The 21,686-nt window shown below is 42.3% G+C and overlaps 1 protein-coding gene across 1 annotated transcript in view; it reads right to left on the bottom strand.

Moving 5' to 3' along the window:
• The window catches only part of snrka (SNF related kinase a), a gene marked incomplete at its 3' end in the record, with an annotated part of 69,057 nt that overhangs the window by 16,295 nt on the left and 31,076 nt on the right, over nt 1–21,686 (bottom strand). Inside the window, exons 2-3 of the mRNA XM_080004888.1 lie at nt 20,439–20,580; nt 7,028–7,240 (exon numbers count right to left, since the gene is read on the bottom strand). Of these exons, the coding sequence (XP_079861014.1) occupies nt 7,028–7,240; nt 20,439–20,580 (355 nt within the window). The remainder of the gene's footprint in view (nt 1–7,027; nt 7,241–20,438; nt 20,581–21,686) is intronic.

Here is a 21,686-nt window from a genome sequence, read left to right on the forward strand (position 1 = left end):
AGAGCACATCACCAAAAGGGCAGAAAGAGCAGGGCAACAATGTGGAGAAGAACACTGTGCTGTTTGGATTTGCTGCCACTGCTAAGGGTACAAGCACGGGCGAGTCACGCTAACAGCAGAAGGAGCAAAAGGCGCCAATCAGCATGACATGAGGAAGCAGGCCTGGCCCTCAGGGAAACCAAGGTCCTAAACGCTCCAATTATCCTAGTATCTGACTAACTGCATTAATCTCAACAGTGCGGTGCTGTGAAGCCTACACTTCCACACAATGATTGGTCCGGAAGGAGTGAGTTATTGCACATTTTGCCGTATCCAAGCAACACGCGCAATCCACTGTCACCAATCACATTGCTCCAGTTCAAGCCATCGATCTTCATATCCCAACATGGTCTCTCCTTCAATATAATGTAAACAAGGAAGAAGCAATTCAGTGTATTGGCTATATGACATGACAGATTTGTTAAGGCAACGAAATGCCCAAGTGAAATATATGAATATCCAAACTACAATCTCTCCCCAACCATATTCAAAGTGTCATATATGTATAATGTCTGAGTTAAGCCTGACATGGGCAATCTCACAGCTTGATGTGATCTGTGAAAGGATCATTTTCCTTTGGGGAGGAAAAAATCCATGTTTCCCAGACTCCCTCAGCAGCTGGATTAGTGCTGTATCTCTCCATGATAATGAAGAATTTCGAATTCATCTCTCCCAACCAACAGCACTGACATTCACACACACAAAAGGACCGTGTCAGTAGAGGGGTACACTATGACTGAGCCTTTCAGTGCTTTAACATCATTTCTAAAAGAAGCCAAGGGACCATTTCTTATGCATAACTTCATGACCCTATATTATAAAGATCCAGTAGTTAAAAAGGTCACTTACTTTTCAAATGTTTAATACCAACACTTTCAGTTCAGTGTCCACTTCAACGCACTCTATTAAGTGGAGACCACGTAGAAAATTTAATTAGCTGATTGAGAGGATAGAAAAAAAACCTCATCTTTATCGATCTGGTTCCATTGCAGAATCCTGCTAGGCGGAGCTCAGTTGGAGGGGTCAACCCTCAACGCTAGCAGGCAGAGTGAGCTAGAGTAAGACAAAGACCTAGTCAGCAATGTGAGCAGATTTTATTTCCCTGAAAACTCCACAAAAATAAGAAGTATAACAGTGAAGCCGGCAACTCTTTTCAATCAAAGCTTGGGAAAAAACCCTGGAAAAAAACATGAACACTACACTGTTGTAGCGGAAACACCCAGTACTGGTCCTCTCTGGAATCGCTTCCTCCGAGATTCACATAAGGGGTAAATGAACCCCTTGCTGAGATCACAGGATCTGAAACACTTTTCTGCATTCCCAAACAATTAAGATGCCAATTGGGATGGAACGAAGACAGAGGGGACCACATGTCTCTGCTTTGTTGTCTCAGCCGAGACTGAATCAACAGACTCCCCCCTCCTCTTTGCCTCTCTCTCGTCACACGTAACTTGCATTCTATTGTTTGATCCAAGCCCCATGGAGAAGCCTTGTCTTCCAAGACCAGGCCATAAAATGTAAGACTCAACTGAATGATGCAATTTCTCTAAGCCTTTCTACTTTAGCCTAAGTCTGTTAATGTGAGCCAAGGTCAAACCAGCAATTGAAGTAACATTATTTCCGCAGATGATTCTATGAAAAATGACCCAACTCTCATCACTGTACCATTTAAATTGGCAAAGTTACCAATAATACTAATTAAATTATATTTGTCGCACATATTAACTTTCATGTTGCCAGGTTGTCATCTAGTGGCCAGCAGGTAGAAACCCCGACAACCATTCAGTTGTACAATGTCTTTTTATTTATTTATTTATTTTTTTTTTAAACTTGTGCTGTCAGAATGCTGTGCATACAACTCCCCCCCCCAAAAACGCTGCCCAATGTGTGCTGTTGGTAACTGCAGTTAAAATTGTGGGGTTGGGGGTGCAAGTCCTTCAGGCAAGTCGAACTGGGATCGCTCGCACCCCTCCTGTCCGGCAGGCCCTGGTCTAATATTTGTATGCCATTGCATCTGGGACAGAGTTAGTCTGCAAGTGGAGTTCAACTTCTCAACCTGCAATGCAACTCTTTATTAATTCTTAAATCATCAAGAACTGCTGCAATAACTCTGTCCTGTGGATGACCTGTAGAATGACAAGAGCACAGTTTTGGTTATGGAGAGCCTCCACCAACCCCCTTTTTTGGAGAACTATTTATCATGTTTGGGTCTATAAACAACCTATCACGACTCCAAGAGGGGGAGAATCATCACGGTGAGACAAATAAACAGAAACAAACAACATTTACACAAAAACATGAACACTGGACGACAACATGTATTGCAAAACTGAATTAGGGCCAGGAAAACTGGAACTACAACTGGTCCCGTGGCCTCTTCCTGTCAAAGTTATGGCAGTAAATGAGGGAGGAAAGGAGAAGAAAGCACCCCAGGTTGCTGGGGTGCACTCCAAGCAGGTGTGTATGCGTGCGTGCGTGCGTGTGTAAGAGGTACACCGGTGAGTGTACATGACTTATCCCCATTGGTACTGGTGTAGAAGGTCTGTATTATGTCGCTGCGCCTCCAAGCAGCGCAAGGGGCCCCGAAGCCCCCCTGAACTCCACAGCCCCGCGGACAACCCCTGGCGGCAGGAGATCCCTGGGTACCCCGCCTTGCGGGGTACCCACATACAATCACCCCCCGGGCGCAGGCACAAGACGCAGCCGCCGGCACAGAACTTGGGCCACGGGCACAAGGCACGGACCGTGGGCCCAGATCACGGCCCCACGGTGACAGACCGATGGCGGTGACCGGCCCGCCCGAGCAGTCCGCCCCATGGGCGGGCCGGCAGGACCCCCACGCCCACCCATGCCCCGCACAAGGGGGAGGCCCGCCCCACCACAGCCGACCAGACGCCCCACCCGGCTTGAGTGCCAAGTGACCATAGACGTAGCAGCAAGTGCCCAGCAAGGGGCACCTCGATGTTACACCCCCTCCCCAGCGATGCCAGCAAGCTGCCAGGTATACAGGCCCTCCGCCACCCCCAGCACCTGGGGCGCCCGCCACAAAGCCCCGCCGCAGAAGCAAAAGGCCAACAGCTGCCCCCCACACCCCAACCCACACCCACAGCGACAAGTAGTCCCCCCAGGGGCCCCGGAAGGCACCCGGTGGCGCTTTCCGCAGCCCCGCCAGGTCGCGGCACATCCCAAGGCACCAGGCGCAAGCCGTCAGGACTCCAGCCCGACCGGGAGGGGGGGGATGGGCGGGACCGCCAGGATGGGCGGGACCTCACTTGAGTTTAGGAACTATTCTTTATATTTTATTTTTAAGTTTTTCATTCCTTTTCTTAAAGTCCTTGTTTTCATTAAGTTTGCGCTCAATTTAAACTTTATTAAACAAGCCTGCTCCAGCCACACAGCTGAAGACTTTTTTTTCTTATTTTATTTATTTTATATCACTAAACCTTACCTTTTTGTGCAACGTCACATTATTTAATTTTATTTTTGTTTTCAACTGATCCACAAAAGATTCAAGCCTTACTGATTAAGTTAGTTTGGCTAGATTAATTTGATTCGACACTCAACCACAACAAGAGAACACATGGAAGTCATCGGCATTCAACCCGGAAGTCTTCCGAGAGTCTCATCAGTTCGCCTGCACCAAATCAGTGACAGTGAAATCACGGCGCACCCCACACGACGTGGCTGAAAATCACTCGCGGATGACACAGGCTGCCGCGATTATCCACGGATCCCACATAAACTGTAACTCCCCACCACGACTTGACGAGCAGTGAGGCAAAAGGCTTCCAAATCTGCTTCTTGATACGGGTTGATGTCAAATTAATTTCCAGTTTTTAGAGAGGTTAACTGCCCGTAGTGCGTGCTTGGTTTTATTATTTTGATGAAACAGTCACATAAATTCCTAAACAAGTATTGTCTCTAAGTTAAAGTGTGTCACCAATTTTAAATCCTGTATTAATGTGCGTTTTTTCCCTTTATTATTAATATTTATCATTTACATACATCTTTCTATTATTGATTTTACTCAAGTAGATTAGCATGATAAAATAGAAGATAAAAGTACTGAAGTCCTGTGCCGACCTGCTGGCCCCATTGTTCACCATCACATTCAACCTGCCCTACCTGCTTCAAGAGGTCCGCTATTGTCCCTGTGCCCAAGACATCCAAGCCGGCCGACCTCAATGACTACCATCCTGCCGCTCTCACCCTGCTGGTCATAAAGTGTTTTGAGAGACTAATAAAGGATTACATCCACTCCTTTCTCCGCCCCAACCGATCGACGGACAACGCAATTACCCATGTGCTGCACACCACCCTATCCCTTGACAGCGGGGTAAGGGTGTGACTATGTGACAATGCTGTTCATCGACTATATCTCAGCTTTCAATACCATAGTGTCCTCCAGACAGGTCACCCACCTCAGGGACAGTCCACCTCCATGTGCAACTGGACCCTAGACTTCCTGGTCGGTAGACCCCAGTGGTATAGAAGGGCTGCCACACCTCAAAACCCTGCACCCTAAGGTGGCCACCAAGGCTGCGTCATAGGTCCTCTGCTGTACTCTCTGTACACTAATGACTGTGTGGCCAAGAGCAGCTCACACCATCACAGTTTTCTGACGACATAATTGTGATGGGTCTATTCTCAAACACAGTGAGAAGGCCTACCTGGGAGAGGTAGAGGACCACACACGGTGGTGCCAGGACAACAGCCTCTACCTGATCTATAGCCAAACTAAAGTGCAGGTTATGGACTTCAGAAGGACGCAGAAAATGACTACACTCCCCTCACCATCAACAGGGCCCCAGTTAAGAGGGTGAGCAGCTTCAGGTACCTCAGTGTATAGACATTCGCACTGGTGAAAAAGGCGAGGCAGCCCCTTTATCATCTCAGACAACTGAGGGAGTCCCTCAACAGATTCAGAAAACCTTCTACTCTGGTGCCATCGAGAGCATCCTGTCAGGGTGCATCACTGCCTGGTGTGGGAACTGTTCCTCTCAGGACTGCAAAGCCCTGCAGAGAGTGGTACGCTCGGCTCAAAGTACCATCGAGACGACACTCACCCCCCTACAAGAGTTATACACCAGGCGGTGCAGGACCAGAGCTAAGTGGATTATTAAAAATCCCAACCATCCCAACCCTGGACTGTTCCAGTGGCTGCGGTCAGGCAAACGACTCTGCAGCCACAAGACCAGAACAGGGAGACAGAAAGAGCTTCTTCCCCCAAGCAATAAGAACACTGAACTCTGTCACAACCTAGGACTCACCTCATAAATACATGGCCATCTCATTGTTGTACTACTTTGCACACATTTATATTTTTTGATTTATTATTATTCTTAGTTCGCACACATTGCACAGCATATATTGCACAATGTACATAATGATATACATTTTTAGATATAGTTTCTGTGGACCCATTATTTTTTTCTTTTTGATGCTGTATATAGATTTGCATTTATTTTTAGATTTACTTAACTCGTTTTTTCATTTTTTTTCCTTTGCATTTGTACTATGCCCAGCACAGTCTCTGGAGGTTGCCAAAAACAATTTCACCAGGTTGTATGTACAGCGCAATATGTATGTGAGATTGTACTCAAAAAAGGTTCACAGGTGGACATTGCAGGTCAAAGAAAGTAAAAAGTGCTCAGCCAGATGAGCGAAATCGTTGGTTGACTGCATGTTTTGGGCAAGACTTTTACTATGTGAACATGACAAAGATAATCGCGGAAAAAAAACTGATAGACTCCACAGTGGGCTGGGGTGGGGGCTGTCAGTGGTGTAAAGCAACAAAGTAAAAATACTTTGTTACTGTACTTGAGTGTTTTTGGGAGTATCTGTACTTTACTTGAGTTAATATATTTCTGTCGACTTTTACTTTGCTACATTTAGCCCCAAAAAAGTATGATTTTACTCCCATACACTTCCCCTGAACAACTTTGTTACTTACTACAAAATAAAACCAGAGGAAAAGTGGTTGTCAATGATGTTGGCAATGGCTGTTTACTTAAACTGTACAGAGTAGCTCATCCAAAAGAAAAAGAAGAGGAGGAGGAGGATGTGGAGCGTTTCAATGCTTAACAGTTGTGTGGCTTAGCGTTTTTCTCTCTCTCTGTGTGCAACAGGCGTTTTAAAAAGCACCGTAGGAGGAAGGCGGAGGATGAAGGTGAGACAATCAAAAAATAAATGAATTGCAATGTGAAGAAAAGGCTGCGCTTTTAAATATACACTTGTTTTCCCTCTCTTCTCCTTGACAGGAGCTTCTCAGAGAGTGCTGCCCGAGAGCTTTTCTGTATGTTGAATGTCTGTCAGAGGCACTATCCAACATAAACAACACACTGTATGTGCGACGTGTGTAATACAGCAAGGGTAAAAGGTCATGAACAGGTTTGACAGGGTTTCATATCTTCAGGGTTTCAATATAAAAAGGCTAATGTGTTGAATGTTGTTGGTATATAATGACTGCTATTAATGTAATAATTGTCACCCACACAAAGGTTAACAGGTGAATAACTAAGTCATCCATCATGAAATAAGTGCACGATTCACTGCATATATATGCTAAATACGTATTGATCGTATCAGAATGTCCCTGGCACTGAAGATACAGGAAACAATCTGTAATCTTATTTTTATGGTTATACCAGAGTTTTCTAGGCATTCTATCAACTTGACAGCTTGGACATTTGGCTGATGTCTCAGCAAACCGAATGGTTGTGGTTGACAAATTCAGCTCATGTGGCAAATTCTCTTGGCAGCTGATGCTACCTAGCTAGTTCTTACAGCCTTAAATTAGTTGCCAACTAGTTACGTGACAGTATATTCCTCAAATTACTGCAGTCATTGCTATTACTGTAGGCATTTCTTATGAGAGAACACAAACCCATATGTGGTTCCCCCCCTTTCGAACAACATACAGTATTAAAGCCAAGTCGCCTAACACTTGAAATGGACACTATATATTTTCTTTGTGTGTGGGACTTACTCCACAATGGCCTCGCGGTCGGCTATGTCTCCCAGCACCATGCGCTGGATGATGCTGTTGTGCTCCTCGTCGGACAGGTTCTTGTGGGAGACCAGGGGCGTGTTGTACTTGGTGGCTGGGGAGGGGTCCACGCCCTGGAGCCACGCGTGGCCCTCAATCTCCTCTAGGGAGGCCCGCCTCTTGGGGTCCCTCTGGAGCATGCGGTCGATCAGGCTGGGGATGGGAGGGCATAGGCAGGAGTGGGGGAAGGGTGGATGGATGGAAGGCAGGGAGAAAAGAAAAACTAAGTCCAGCATGAACTCAACAATCGTTTAGCCTCCATGAGGACTGAAACGCATTATAAGTGGAGAGATTTACGTTCACAACCTATAACGAGGATGGTTTTAGATGATAATACATTGTAGGTTTCCATTTTACATTTTAGTTTTAGGTAATAATAAATCCCCTCTAAATGAATACCAAAGCTTTTTTTATTACCTTAAGCACAGTCAACATCATCATTACCGTATTTAAATAAAATACAGACCCTTCAATGTGTGCTGAGTAGTCCTTAACGGCTTAACATTCCTCACGCTAATGGGGTGTCAAAAAGTATGATCACAACTGCGATCGCATAATGAGATTGTGGGCTGGGGGATGGTGGCTCAGGCGGTAGAGCTGGTGGTCTAGTGATCTAAAGGTCGCTGGTTCGATCCCAGGCTCCTCCTGCTAGCAGGCTGTAGTGTCCTTGAGCAAGACATTAACCCCTCATTGCTCCTGATGGCTGCGTCGGTCGGTGTTTGAACAATTGTAAGTCGCTTTGGATAAAAGCGTCTGCTAAATGACTAAATGTAATGTAAATGTAATTGTAACATCTATTAAACATAGATTTTGATGAGCAGCAAATTCTGGTGAGAAGGTGAAAATTATTAGGCCTTAAAAAAGCTCAAACATCTAAAAGCGGAGCAACTTCAAGAAAGTGGCATGCATCGTCAAACCAGACAATGAAATCAAATTGTCGATCAAACAAAGGAAGGCACAAAATGTTAGTACATTGGGGAAATGGCCTAAAGTTTGATGAACTCTTCTTCAACTTGGGTAATTATTATTATTTTTTTTTTTAACTATCTACAACTCAGGAACCCAGAAGCTGATAACTACCCGGTTACATCAAGGCAGTACTCCTCAGCTCCACTTGTGAACAGAATTCAGTTTGGCAAGCCTTCTCCAAACCCTGAGGGTAAGAGTCTACAGATTAGGCAGAGCAGAGCCCGGCTGTCAGTCAGCAATCTTGGGGATTTTTATATAGAGATAGCTGGGGCCTCCTGTGTCTAAAAAGTGTCCAGAGGAGAAGAGGAGGACAGACTGAGGTGGCAGGATGGGTCCGTCTATCTCTGCGCTGTCAGTCCACCAAAAAGATGGAACTATCCCCGCTGTGCTAGATTACCGTGAATGCACTTCTGCGTGTGGAGATGGTAGTGCTGGGTGAGAAAATATTATGTCTTTCCAGTTGTCACTCGCACATATATTTACATGCATTTGTGCTATCTGTTCTACAGTTTGGGCTTTGCAATGCATTATGGCTTGATACTGCACTTGTGCTAGTATCGTAAGATTCTTTGTCTCAATTGATGACCCCAAATCTGAAAATGGGTAGAATATTTATCCTATTTAGTCAATGCATTTTTGTAAATCTTCTTTTATGAGTTTATTCTTACCCTGTTTTTAACGTAATTAATAATTTAATTATTCTACTTCGTAAATTCATTTTTGCTTGTTTGCTTTGCTTTTATTGTTACTATTTGATGGCCTTCTTTTAATGTAAAGAACTCTGTAAATGTAAAGAACTCTGAGTTACATGTCATGTGTGAAAGGCGCTACACAAATAAAGATTATTATTATTATGTTAATGCTATAAAAAAATCTTTAAGTACTGCACTTTTAAACTATTTTTTATGATCGCTTGTTTTTTTATGGACCTTTTCTGAACTGTGTATTTTCTTGGAACAACTGTTGGCATAAGGAAGGAAGAGGACAGGAAGAAGGGTCCCTCTATATTTACACTGACTGGCTGCCGATCTTCCATTTTCTCTCGCCACAGGATACACAGTGCACAAGCTGCCGCAGGCGGGGGAGGGGGGGCTGACAAATCATCCGGCACCGTGACAAGGAGTCCCTAGTCCAAGGAGTTACAATTTCCAGAGAGAGGTGGGCAGTGTGAACCCTGGGTGTGCCTGCGTGAGTGTTCACACGTTTGTTGCGTGTTCCCCGTTGTACAGTAACGGCATGAAGCTTTGGCTGAGGAACGCTGTGTTCCAATGCTCAGCCTTTTGGCTCAACAGCCTATGGCGGCCCTCATGATTTCCAGTACACACATGCGTCACACTGAGAAGAACACATTCAATGTCTCATCCCTAGAAATCAAATCAACGATGAAGGCAACAAACAACGCACAGGGAGGGTTTGAGGGGGCGGCAGTGTGCTAAAATGAAGCGGTCAATCAGTTATTAACTGTGACATGCAAATGCAATTTTTTTTTTTCTTTTGTTTACTGAGCCAATGGGGGAATTCAGAGCGCAATGAGATGCAAGCACCCACAGCCCCCCCCCCCCCACAGCCCCCCCCCCCCCCCCCCCCCCCACACACACACACACACACACACACACACACACACACACACACACACACACACACACACACACACACACACACACACAGCGAGAGAGAGAGAGAGAGAGAGAATTAAATCATAATAGGAAGATTGAGTTAGTGTTAATCCACTTGCTTGGCAGTGAGAGGACAGACACGTGTCACTTATCTGGAGGAAGCTTCTGCACCAAACTGCACAGACTTTGAAGTGAGCAAATTACATGATCCCATTTGACTTTTTCCCGAAATCGAATGCGAAGAGGAAACCGAAAGCAGGACAGCTACATTATAGGTAGGGTTGCCGTGATCATATTGACAATTTCAGTTGACAATTAATTGTCATACAGATAACTGAGATTAGCAATTTGTCTCTTTTGCTAATTTTATTCCACTATCAAGTGTAAGCCTGAAATGGCTTACAAGACTTACAAAATGTAATCAAAAAAAATTGATACAAATTATCTTATTTTAGTCAACCTGAAAAAAAGACAAAACAAAAATTAAATAACAAAAGAATAATACAGCAACAACAAATAAATAAGTTCAAGGCTCCTCTTAATTTAAAGGTGGAGTTTTTTTTTTTTTTACAATCTTTACCATATTTATATTGAGATATTTTATAATTCATTGTATAGTACACTTTGTTCCAAAGATCCACTCAAAAATACCCTTCTCCTGTGATCAAGGTAATCCAGATTTTTTTCATCACAATGATCCCAAATCCTATGTTGTCAATTTTGAACTACGCATTTTGAAGATTTGATCCAGGTTATAGCTTGGATTAGATTTACCTAATCCCATCTGATTTCAAAGTGATCCCAATCCTGATTTTTGGTTTTCAACTACCTATTTGCAGTGTTAAATCCAATCCTATAGCCAAAATCTGATCAGATCACATTTGAACTCCCAGGCTCAGATGATCATCAGAATCATCAATTTCAATACATGGGTCAGTCAGTCAGTGTCTAGGCAAGTATATTTTAGAATTATTGCTGATGTTAATGTTTGAGTATAGTAGTGCATGTCATTTACATTTGTAGACCAAATAAGATACTTCTTAAACTATACTAACAAAGCTTGTTCAAAGTGATTCATGATAACATATAAAGGTACTTTCAAAGGGCTGTCAAACAAGAGAGAAATGGAAATTAGTTAAACTTGACATGGGGAGAGTGTCTTCAGAGAGCACAAGGATACAATATTTTGCAATTCTATTCATTGTTCTTTTTTCCCCCCACAAACAACCCTCAAGTCTGCACAACCTTTTTGGTGTTGAAAGGGTGTCTATACAACTCATCATGCATATGCCGACATACAGTTTGGGAAGATTTGTTCAATTGTTGAATCAATCGTTTTTTCCATAGTCTCTTTCCTCAGGCACAAGTGAGAAGTGAAGTTTTGTGAATGAGTAACAGCATGTGCTCCTGTAAAAGTCAACTCTCATCAACTAAAAAGAAAAGGTCTGGAGCTGAAATTGGTCCGCTCACATTTTATAAGCACCTCAACCAGTTCTTCTATAATATGATGCTGTCATCCCACCTTGACTGCCTCTAAGTGTGATCTCAGCTGTCTCGTGACGTGCTGAGAGACGACACCTTTGTGGGTGGCAATTGTTGATTAAACTCATCTTCTGATTTAGCAGTGCGAAAGAATTGCATAGTGAAATCCTGCGGCATTGAGGTGGCATCAGGGTGGACCAGGTGCGGCTGTGGAAATTCTATAATTGTGATATTGACACCAAGTTCACGAATGGAGAGCGTCAAGGAGCAGCAGCTCACCGCAAGACAAACACCTTCTCCACTCTCGCAGTCACAACTAATCAGATTGCTTACAGCCGTTGCTGCTTGGCTCCTCAATCTAGACATCTTGCCTATGAAAACAGAGAGGAGAGAAGTGTCTGTTTTCGCAGTCTAAAAATAGTGCCGTGTGCAGCAGGAGAGTAAAAATAAGAGAATAGGCCTTGGCAATACGTCCGATAATCAGGGGCTATGCTGGTGAATCGCAGACTGGTTTTCAAAAATTCATGTTAGGAGAACTAAAAGCATTTGCGTTCTTTGAATAGCTGCCTTTTTCAATTTTCAGGTTTGTTTTTTTTCGGCAGAAATTCAAAAATAATATATACTGTCATTGCACTATCCTTATGCAATGCTGTTATATTAAGAGTGAGGTCAGTGCACCCCCACCCCATCACCTGCTTCCTCTGTCGCTTAGTTGGAACAGGGAGTGTTGTTAGCGTCTAACCCAATCTAATGAAGTCAGGAGGCAGAATTCAATAATCCACCGCATGGTCAGATGGTTGTTCAGATTAGCGTTACTGTAGAAGATTCATGTATTAAATAAACAACTTGGATGGATCTAGGAACAGTTTTACGTATATGTAAATTTATGTTTCTGTCAACCAAACATTTGAGTCCACCAACCGGATAAATAGCTTCCGACAGTACAGCGGAATATTTCTCTATGGCCGTTGACAAACTTGAAATGCCTTTCATCACTGCATTATCAACAGCACTGAAATAGGGTGTGTTAGATATTTGCACTCCATTATGTGCTGGGCGCTTTCTTGAATTTAATTCGCACTTTTACTTTCCTACGGTTTACGGAATGGCTGAACCGCAGAATCCCGATTTAAAAAAAAGTTCGAATTTTTTTCCCCCACCCCACTTTTTTTTTTAAATCTTATCGTTTTGGTCCCTTAATGGGCACCGTAGTCTCTCACTTGCCAGAATGCACATGTGCAAAAGTCCTGTGGCCCCCATAAAGATGTCCACGCACATAAATGAAGATCCCATTAGTAAAAAAGGCGGTGTTACTTCCGTTGTATGGAAGTGGTTGGGGTTCAAGCATTCAGACATAACAAACATGTTCTGTGTAAGGTTTGTAGGAAATCAATCGCTGCAAAATATGGGAACACAACCAACTTATTTTTAGGACCTGTGACAGAGACAGGTAACCTTGGCAGCAGCATTTTCAACAGCCGTCATTCCTTATGACAAGAATTAGCCCCGGTGGCAGACGATCACAGATGCGGTGCCATTAATTCGCAAAAGATATGGTCCCCATCTATAACGTCGAAAAAAAACAGCTGTTCATTGAGATGCTGCAATCGACTGACCCGAAATACCAGCTCACAGATGCGGTGCCATTAATTCGCAAAAGATATGGTCCCCATCTATATCGTCTAAAAAAAAAAAAAAGACTTCATTGAGATGCTGCAATCGATTGACCCGAAATACCAGCTACCCAGCCACAAGCGTTTCTGCGCAGTTGCATTGGCCAATTTACATAAGAGCTATGGTTGCAGAGCACCTGCAAAACATATGTTATTATTCCACCACTACCAACCTATCGCCAGCCGAACCACACAGTCATATTTGAGTATGGACCTTACGAAGCATGTGCCTGAAGACATTGTACTTTCCGGATGACCACACTGGTGATGTAATAGCCCAAGGGCTGAAAGACTTGCTGGCCTCCTGGAAACTTCAAGAGGACAGTCTTGCCTTGAGACTGACTGAGTGAGTGGCCCAACCGCCAACGCTTTGGACACAGTCTGATTCACAATGCCATTGGTAAGTGGCTACACAATGCATAACAAAGTGCTACATGGGCTGTATAAAAAGGAATTGAATGGATTATCTTACCCAAGACGACCTACAAGTCATGACAGAACAGGGACGACGATTGGCTTCGAGTTGGAACATGGTCACAATTTCCCGAGTCCCGAATCTCACTGAGCTGCTGTCTGCTCCACGTTATCATTAGGTTGCATTGATTTACAATATGATGTGTTCAAGCTTTATTCAGTAAAAATGAGTATTGGGCCAACAAAGGTAAATTCTAAGGTTATCATGATGTGTTCAAATGTAATCTTGTAAAATTAAGTTTTTGGTGAGAAGCTTGAATAAATACAGTTGTTTAAAGGAGAGATTTGTTTAGGTTTTCACACCAATATAAAATTAATATAAGAGAGGGAATTATGCCTGTTTAACTTGCTAACACTAGTTCTAACTAGCTTATAATACATAATTAAAACTAAGCTGGTTTCACACATGCACGCGGGACAATGTCCGGACCTGATTATCTGGACATTGTCTGGAGTTACCCGTTTACATATGTAGCAAAAAAAACCAGCAATTGTCCGCACAAAGGTATATAACTGGTGCATGACAGAGACGTCATCGAGACGCCCACTCGCTCGCTGTAAATGATCCAAACAATTACCTGCTCTGTTCACTAGGGGTGCAACAGATCACAAAACTCACGGTTTAAATCATGTCACGGTTTTAAATCACGGATCGGATCATTTTTACGAAAATAAATAAATTAAATAAACAAATAAATAAATAAATAAAAAGCGGAGGTTAATATTATTTTGCTTTCCAATTATTCTGTAAAACACTTAAAGTAAGAAACGTTTGCCCATGGGCTTAAATGAAAATGCCATTCAAGAAGTCCAATGTTTAAAACATCTCTTAAAATATATAAAACATTCAATACTCAATTGTTAAATTAAAGTGCAATAAGGGACAGTCGTTGTTGTAGAGAAGTCTATCTCTCAATACACAATTCAATTTAAACATATGTATGCAGTTTTTTCGGCACTAACCCTAACGATCTTGATTTGTAAAGAAAACACTTGTTTCTGAATAAGTACCTTTGAGCCCAGTCACATTTAATCATTTTAAATGTTGTTTTTTTTGTGGTGGAATAAATATAAACAAAATATTTCATACTATTTCATAAATGAAATAAATGCTTGGGAGCCGTAAGAGTCTGCTCTTTTCAACACACTGCAAGTGCGTCTCTTATCCCCCACTGCGTCAGTGTCCACTCTGTATGTTCTTCTCTTATCTGACTTTTTACCTCACTCTATTATCATATCACAGCATCATGTTCCGTTTAACAATATTATCTTATCTTTGATATCACAATCCAGATCATATCCATAACGTTAACTGCTCTTATGGAGCGTGTTCCGGCACTTCTCACAAGTTGTCAGCCTCTGTTTTGGCCTCTCAAATGGACAAATCAAGTGGACATATTGTAAAATATCATATCTTATTGAATTGGAGCACACTTTTTCTTTAAATTATTAGAACGCACAAGCTGCGCTCCAGCTGAGCCCAGGTCCTGCGGCTCAGGCTTCAGTTTGTTCAATTAACCACTATGGATGATAATAATGTAAAATTATAACATTTTGAATTTTAGAAAGTTTACACTGACTTTCCGGATGGTTGAAATAATTTTTCTGGACATTTCTGGGACAGTGGTGTCTGGTGCCTTGAATGCAGCTGTAACATTTTAAAAAGTCACTAATACCCATCTCCCACTGCAACAAAAACCCGGTAACACTTGCTAACATCAAGCATTTATCACCATTGGGAAAGGAAAAACCTGGGTTTTATACCTTTGCAAATGACCAGGCAATAGACCCAAGTTTTAATCAGCTCCACCGCCGGCTCTGACCCACAAATTTAGGCCCCTTTACCAGCGCGATGCGATGGGCGTTGAAGTTCCGGATGTTGGCGTATAGACAGGAATATCCATGTATCATTCCATAATTTCCAATTTTTTTTCCATCATTCCATTTCCAGAGTCCAAAATCAAAATCAAAAGTTATTGACTTAATTTCTACATGAGGGACCATGAAATGTGGTGGAGCACCTGGTGGAGCACAGCAGAGAAACCCCACTCTCCCCGACGGTTGCTCCAGCATCGCCCCAAGCCGGTCACCACTCCCCACCACGCAAGTATGTGAGTATTCTGGAGTATCCTCCAGAATACTCCATGCTGCCGGTGCTCCATGCTGCTTCTACTGTAGTGTTGGGTCGTTCATGAATGATCTGATTCTTCTGAACGGCTCAAAATATTTTTTTTCCCAAGTTTTATAGGTTAATGTCATTGTTGCAAGTTGCTATCTCCTCTACCGAGATGCTCCAGACAAAAAAATGCATTTCTCCTGGTAATGGGAAATGTGTCAATCAAAATGTGTCAATTTATATAGCAGATTCACTCTGGTTTAAAAAACTGGGGTCAATCCGCTTATTTTGGTGTGATATACACATCACCAAGTTGCATACAGCTTTGGATCTTAAAATGTGTCGACTAATTGACCGACTGTCGACGGGTTCCACTTAACCACTAATTTAATTATTTAAATAATGACAGGTGATTGCTCTGGATGTTACAAACTTGTTGAAAAAACGTTGGTGAAGGCTATAGGCCGAGCCCAAAACATAGAAAAGAAAGAATTTTGAACATCCGTCTCTGCTCCAAGCTATTGTGGTGCTAAAAGGACACAGCGCAGACACAGTCTGGATTAAGTGTGGAAAAGAAAATCCATATCTGACGGGAAAATAAAAAGGCCGATCTGGGAAAATAACCTTACATTAAGTACATTTTGCAGTGAATTAAGCCATATATATATATATATATATATATATATATATATACGAGTGCGTTTAAGCCGATAGGTCTACGTCAGGATTAAAATAAATGCACACAAAGCGTCGACTACCAAAAAAACTGCTATTAACATCCCTGTTATTTGTTATGTATTATTATTATTCATTGTATTTTCATTGTTTTAAATTTCATTTTTATTTGAAGTTTTTTCAGGAATGGCCTACAAGAGACATTTTTTTCGAGATATTTGATTTAAAAAAAAAAAATTTTGCACAATAATGACAGTCAACTGGTCATAGGCCTGCCCTAGCCTAGACTACTTGGTAATCAATTGGTATTTTTAATGTGCTAATAAAATAAATATTTATTTATATTTTGCCTTGGTTTCTTCGGTTTGTTTAGAGAGAAACAGAAAAAAAAAAATCTAAGTTCAAATCGAAAATTGTCCATTAGCTAGATTTTATTTTTAGGCCAAATATAAAACTGAAAATATGTATGATTTCTTTGATTAACGTTATTTCATTATGTTTTAATATGTTGTAATCGTAAAAACTTGTACTCTCCTCAGCCAAAAAGTGCATCTTGGTTGCTTGGCTACTACGTCCCGTCATGTTCTGTAAGTGCCTGAAACTGACAATTACCGTTGGCTGAGTCAGTATGTCACTACAGCGCCCTCTTGTGACCAGTGGCTGTGTGTTGTTTACTACTAACTAGCTTGCTAGCTAGCTATCGCTGCAAGAAGTAGACCTGTCAGCTAGGCAACACAAATTGTTTCGCAAAAAAATTAAAGTGCTGTGGATGCAAGCCCTCTATAACGGGAAAAAGCAAAAATGTTCTCGAGGGGGAGGCCGCAAGCGAATTGGCACATTCATCCGCTGATCATGGATATGATCTGGCGTTGATTTGGCCAAGAAGAGGTAGCTCTGTTCGCTTCAAGAGACATGGCTCATTGTCCTCTATGGTACTCCTTTCAGAACAACAATCCCCCATTGGTGAGCCATGATGCTGACATGGCATGGCATTAGACTTGTTTGTACGCATTCCCAGGACAGGGTGGAACTGGTCCTGGTGGGCCCTTGGTGGCTGACACAGACTCAAACAAAGGTTAACCCATTGAAGTGGTGCAAATAATTCAGAGCGCTAGAGCCCCGTCAACCAGAGCGCTTTACACTTCCAAATGGCTAGCCTTTGAGCGCTGTTGCGTGGCCTGTGGAGATGACCCATTACCCTGTAATGTTGGGGTCATAATCAGTTTCCTCCAAGACCTGCATGAAAAAGGCTTGGCACCATCCACCCTCAAGGTGTCCCTGGCTGCTAAATCGGCCTGTCATAATGGAGTGCATGTCAAGCCACCGGGAAGTCACATTTTGGCATCCAGGTTTATGCAGGGCTCCTGTCGGCTGCGCCTGTGTCTGCGATCGCTGACTCCAAAATGGGATTGTGTTTGGTGTTGAATGCCTTAATTAGACCCCCCATTCGAACCTCTCCAGGTGGAGGGATTTAATTTTTTGTCGATGAAGTCAGCACTGCTTCTGGCACTTGTCTCAGCAATGTGTGGGCTACCTGGCCAAACCCTGTCCGTCCACCAGTCCTGCTTGGTGTTGTCAACAGACAATCGGAGGGTCAAGTTGAGAGCCAATCCGGCTTTTCAGCCCAAGACCATAAAAGTGGGATACAAATCAACCACGACTGGTCTCTCTGTGTTTTCTCCTCCTCCCTTTGGGTTAGAGGAGGACGAGCGGCTGCATACTCTCTTTTTGTCTGTTATGGATCTGAGACAATCAGGAAACCACTGTCCAAAGATAGTCTCTCACTGGATAGTGGAAACAACCTCATTGGTTTACTCAGGGGCAGGAACCCCAAGAGGGTCTTAAAGCGTATTATATTAGGGGCATGGCTACCTCGTGGGCCTTGTTAGAGGGGGTTTCAGTCGAGGAGGTGTGTGGTGCTGCTTCCCGGGGCTTCCCCACACACACTCACCAGGTTCTATAGTCACTGGCACAGGCTGTTCTAACAACCGCCAGGTTTTAGCCTGCATACAGAGTCAGGTGATATAAGCTCAGCTGTTGCAGAATCCCCACCCATGAGCATTGTGGTGGGTTTGGTAGGTTGGCAATATAATTTACCCCCGCACTCTATCGATGGGTTCAAATCTGCTGGGATTGGGGTTTGAAGGCGCATCTGCCAGTTGGTCCGTAGAATATGTCTCTGCCTTTGGGGGCTTGCAAAGGACACAATTGGTTCTCACCTTGAGGGTTGGGGGAATACAGTATGGTATTATAAGAACTCCTGTTTGAAATGAAGTAAAATGTTTGGGTTGTGCAACAACCCTGGTTTTATGAATGAAGAATGAGAGTTATTATCGTTGGCCTCACTGACCAGCTTGTTCAAGAGTTTATAATATGTCAGAGGAAGTATGGCAGTATATAAACTGAGGGGCGGGCCTCATAAAGGGTGCCCTAGTGGCCCTGTCAGGGCCAAGTTGAGACTTGGTTAAAAAAAGGGCTTTCAGCTTTATTCAGTGGAGCTGCCTGTAGACAGCTTAAGGCATAGTAAGAACTCTTGTTCTTCATTCATAATTCCAAGGTTGTAGCACAACCTCAACGTTATACAGCCTTAGCTTGTTTATCACTAAGTGGTCAGTATCGGGATGAAAGGCCTCAAATTTTTGCGGCTCCGGGCAACCTCAAACAAAATCTCAAAAATGGCTCACCCACAACTGAAGGTTGTCGACCCCTGGTATGGACCATCTACTGTATGTGAATAATTTTAGAGGTGCAAGGCATGAAGATTTATGCTTAACATCAAGTTTTTTTAAGAAACTGATTGCAGTATTCGCAAAACCTTAATGGGTAAAGCATAGGTATTCTTATGTTAACTAGATGTGTCATTTGTTCTCAGGTCTCCCTATAAAACTTGATAAACCCTGCCTGACAAAATAATGCTTCAGATAAAGTGATGGCCTTAAAAAGGGAATTAGAAAACTAAAGATGAGGTAATGTTATACCATTTGCAATATTACAAAAACATTGTGGTGCCTACAAAATGCTACTTGCCATCGAAAATTAGTCAAAGGTCATTGGCAGGCCCTATAATATTACTACAGATAGGACAGAGGCGCTCCAATATCTGTAACTGGTGCGGATACTGACATCATTCAATCATCGGATAACGGACTGACATCGCCAATCCACGTGCCTATCCAAATTCCATTCCTTGGCCTGCCTCCTCAAGAATTGATCTTGCCAATTAAACAAGTTGTAAAGCGCAATTCAAAATGTGCACAGATAAGAACTGGCGGTTGGAGTCACTGATTGAAGCAGCCATTCAGCTGTGTTGGTCCTCAAAATAAGACATCATTAATGCGACGTATACATTTTGCGCCACCATAAAGCTACTGGGAGTTGCAGTTCTATTTGTGAAAGCTTAAAACCAAAATAATCCCAAATCTGGGATTTTGTATAATTTTTTGCAACGAGTTCTTTCATGATAGCATTCGCTGAAAATCTTTGCTCCACCCGCGGGGCCCCACCCCACGCACATACCGCACGGCATAGATGTTGCATTGACTGCTTCGGCTCGTTTCTGCAATACGTCAAAGTCGCGCAATATTGGAACAGGCAAGCCTGGCCCGTAAACAAATACAAGTAAACAGGGGAGCTGCAGTTTTTCTGGATAAAAAGCACTATAACATTTACATTTCTCAGCTGATTTCAATGAGTCGTTTTTATATTCAAGGGCTTATGATCTACATGGAGTAGGAAACAATTTTTGAAAAACAAATAAAAAATAAGAACTCTGGTATCGGAATCAGTATCGGTATCGGCACATTTGTATTGGAATCTGAACTGAAAAAAAGTGGATCGGTGCATCTCTAAATGTAACTCAACACGAATAATAAAAATAGCAATAATATAATAATAAAAGCATATTTTTATGTGATGGCAAAAAGGACATCCAAAATGTTATTAGCCCATTTTTTTTGGAAGGGCATTTGAACGAACCAATACCAAACAAGAGGTTGTTTGTGTAACAAGTTGGTAACAATCTTGATATTAATCATCCCGACAGTACGCAGATTATGAACAGTTTGATGCATCTCTCAAAATCGTTACATAAGCCCTGTTAAATATGTTTATTTAAATATCTGTCTGAGAACAAAACATCATTACTTTTGAACTTGATAAAAAAGTATTATGCTTTCATTGATAAGACTATTTTCATTTAACTTGAACCATGGTAAAGTTTTTGAACTCACATTTGAAGCTAGAAAATAAAATGCTCCCAATTACATTTTACAAGTTGAAACATTATCAAAATATCAACATCATAAAAGTGCAAGGAAATATTTGATATTATCTTTTTCCCTACTCACTCTTTGCAGGCATTTGAGACATGAGCGGGCACAGTGTATTTACAGTCCATGATCATGGTCAGGGTCTCGCTGTCATTTGCCTCCTGGAAGGGTGGCTGCCCACACACCAACATGAAGAGGATCACGCCAAGACTCCAGATATCTGAGAGAGGAAAAGAGAGGAAGACAGAGAGAGAATGCGAGACTGGTCAGAATCATCGGTTCTGCCAAGAAAATGGAGCTGACATTTCACTTAATTGGATGGATACAGGTAGAGCTGAGTGAGATGGCATTTGAAGGCATACTGGTGAGGCTTTGACAAGAAAATCATGTTCTCCACCCTAGCCATGATATTTGAATAGGGCTTTAAACAATAACCCTAAAATAAGAAATTGTAGTGTGAGTATAGCGGCAATACACTCTAAATAAAATGAACTAACCTCTATGAAAACAAAGAGTTTCAATGCCAAAAAATAGCAGAATAAAAAAAAACTCCTGTGACCCCGTGGCCAATATTCCATGGCCGGGGTTGGGTCGTGAACCAGTGTTTGGAAACCACTGTTGTGAAGTTACAGTAGAAGTACACCAGGCGCTTTGACGCAGCCGCAGCATATGGGCACGCCGTGCCGCAAGTGCATGCTTCCTATTAAATCAATGTTAATTCACTGTTGCAGCTCAACTGGCCATGTCAGTCGCGCTGCATTTCTGTTTTTGAACAGAGGTCGATTTTATTTTTTTTCAACTGCGCACGGCTACACAGCCTTTTCCAGAGAAACATGAGATAAAACTACATAGAAATGTTTTTGTAAAGAGTGCAATCATTTTAAATGTGTTTTATATGAGCCTACATTGTACCAGAGACCTAGAGCCGCTGTCGGATTTGCTTATTGATCAAGACCTGTTTTTAATACAATGAACTAACATACATGTAATAGAAGTAATGCAACACAGTACAAACATATCCCACTGACCAATTTCAATAATTACAGTTCTAGCTCGCATTTCAATTATATTAAAAGTTATTCATGGCAGACTATTATAAAAACCTTTATTAAATACTTTTTAATTGCATAACTGCAAGACCTTGTTTCACTTAAAGTGTGAAGACTTGGAGAGCATAGGACATATTGTGAGACAGTCTAAACAAGATCAACATGTTATGTCCTTTTTTAAATAAGGAATAAGCAGAAATGTATCTTTATTTTTCACACAATAACTAATAAAAGCATTGGTGGTATTTCAGACATAAAACGTATTGTAACGCTGTGT

This window comes from Zeus faber (assembly GCF_960531495.2).
Source record: "Zeus faber genome assembly, chromosome: 8".
Classification (NCBI taxonomy): Eukaryota; Metazoa; Chordata; class Actinopteri; order Zeiformes; family Zeidae; genus Zeus; species Zeus faber.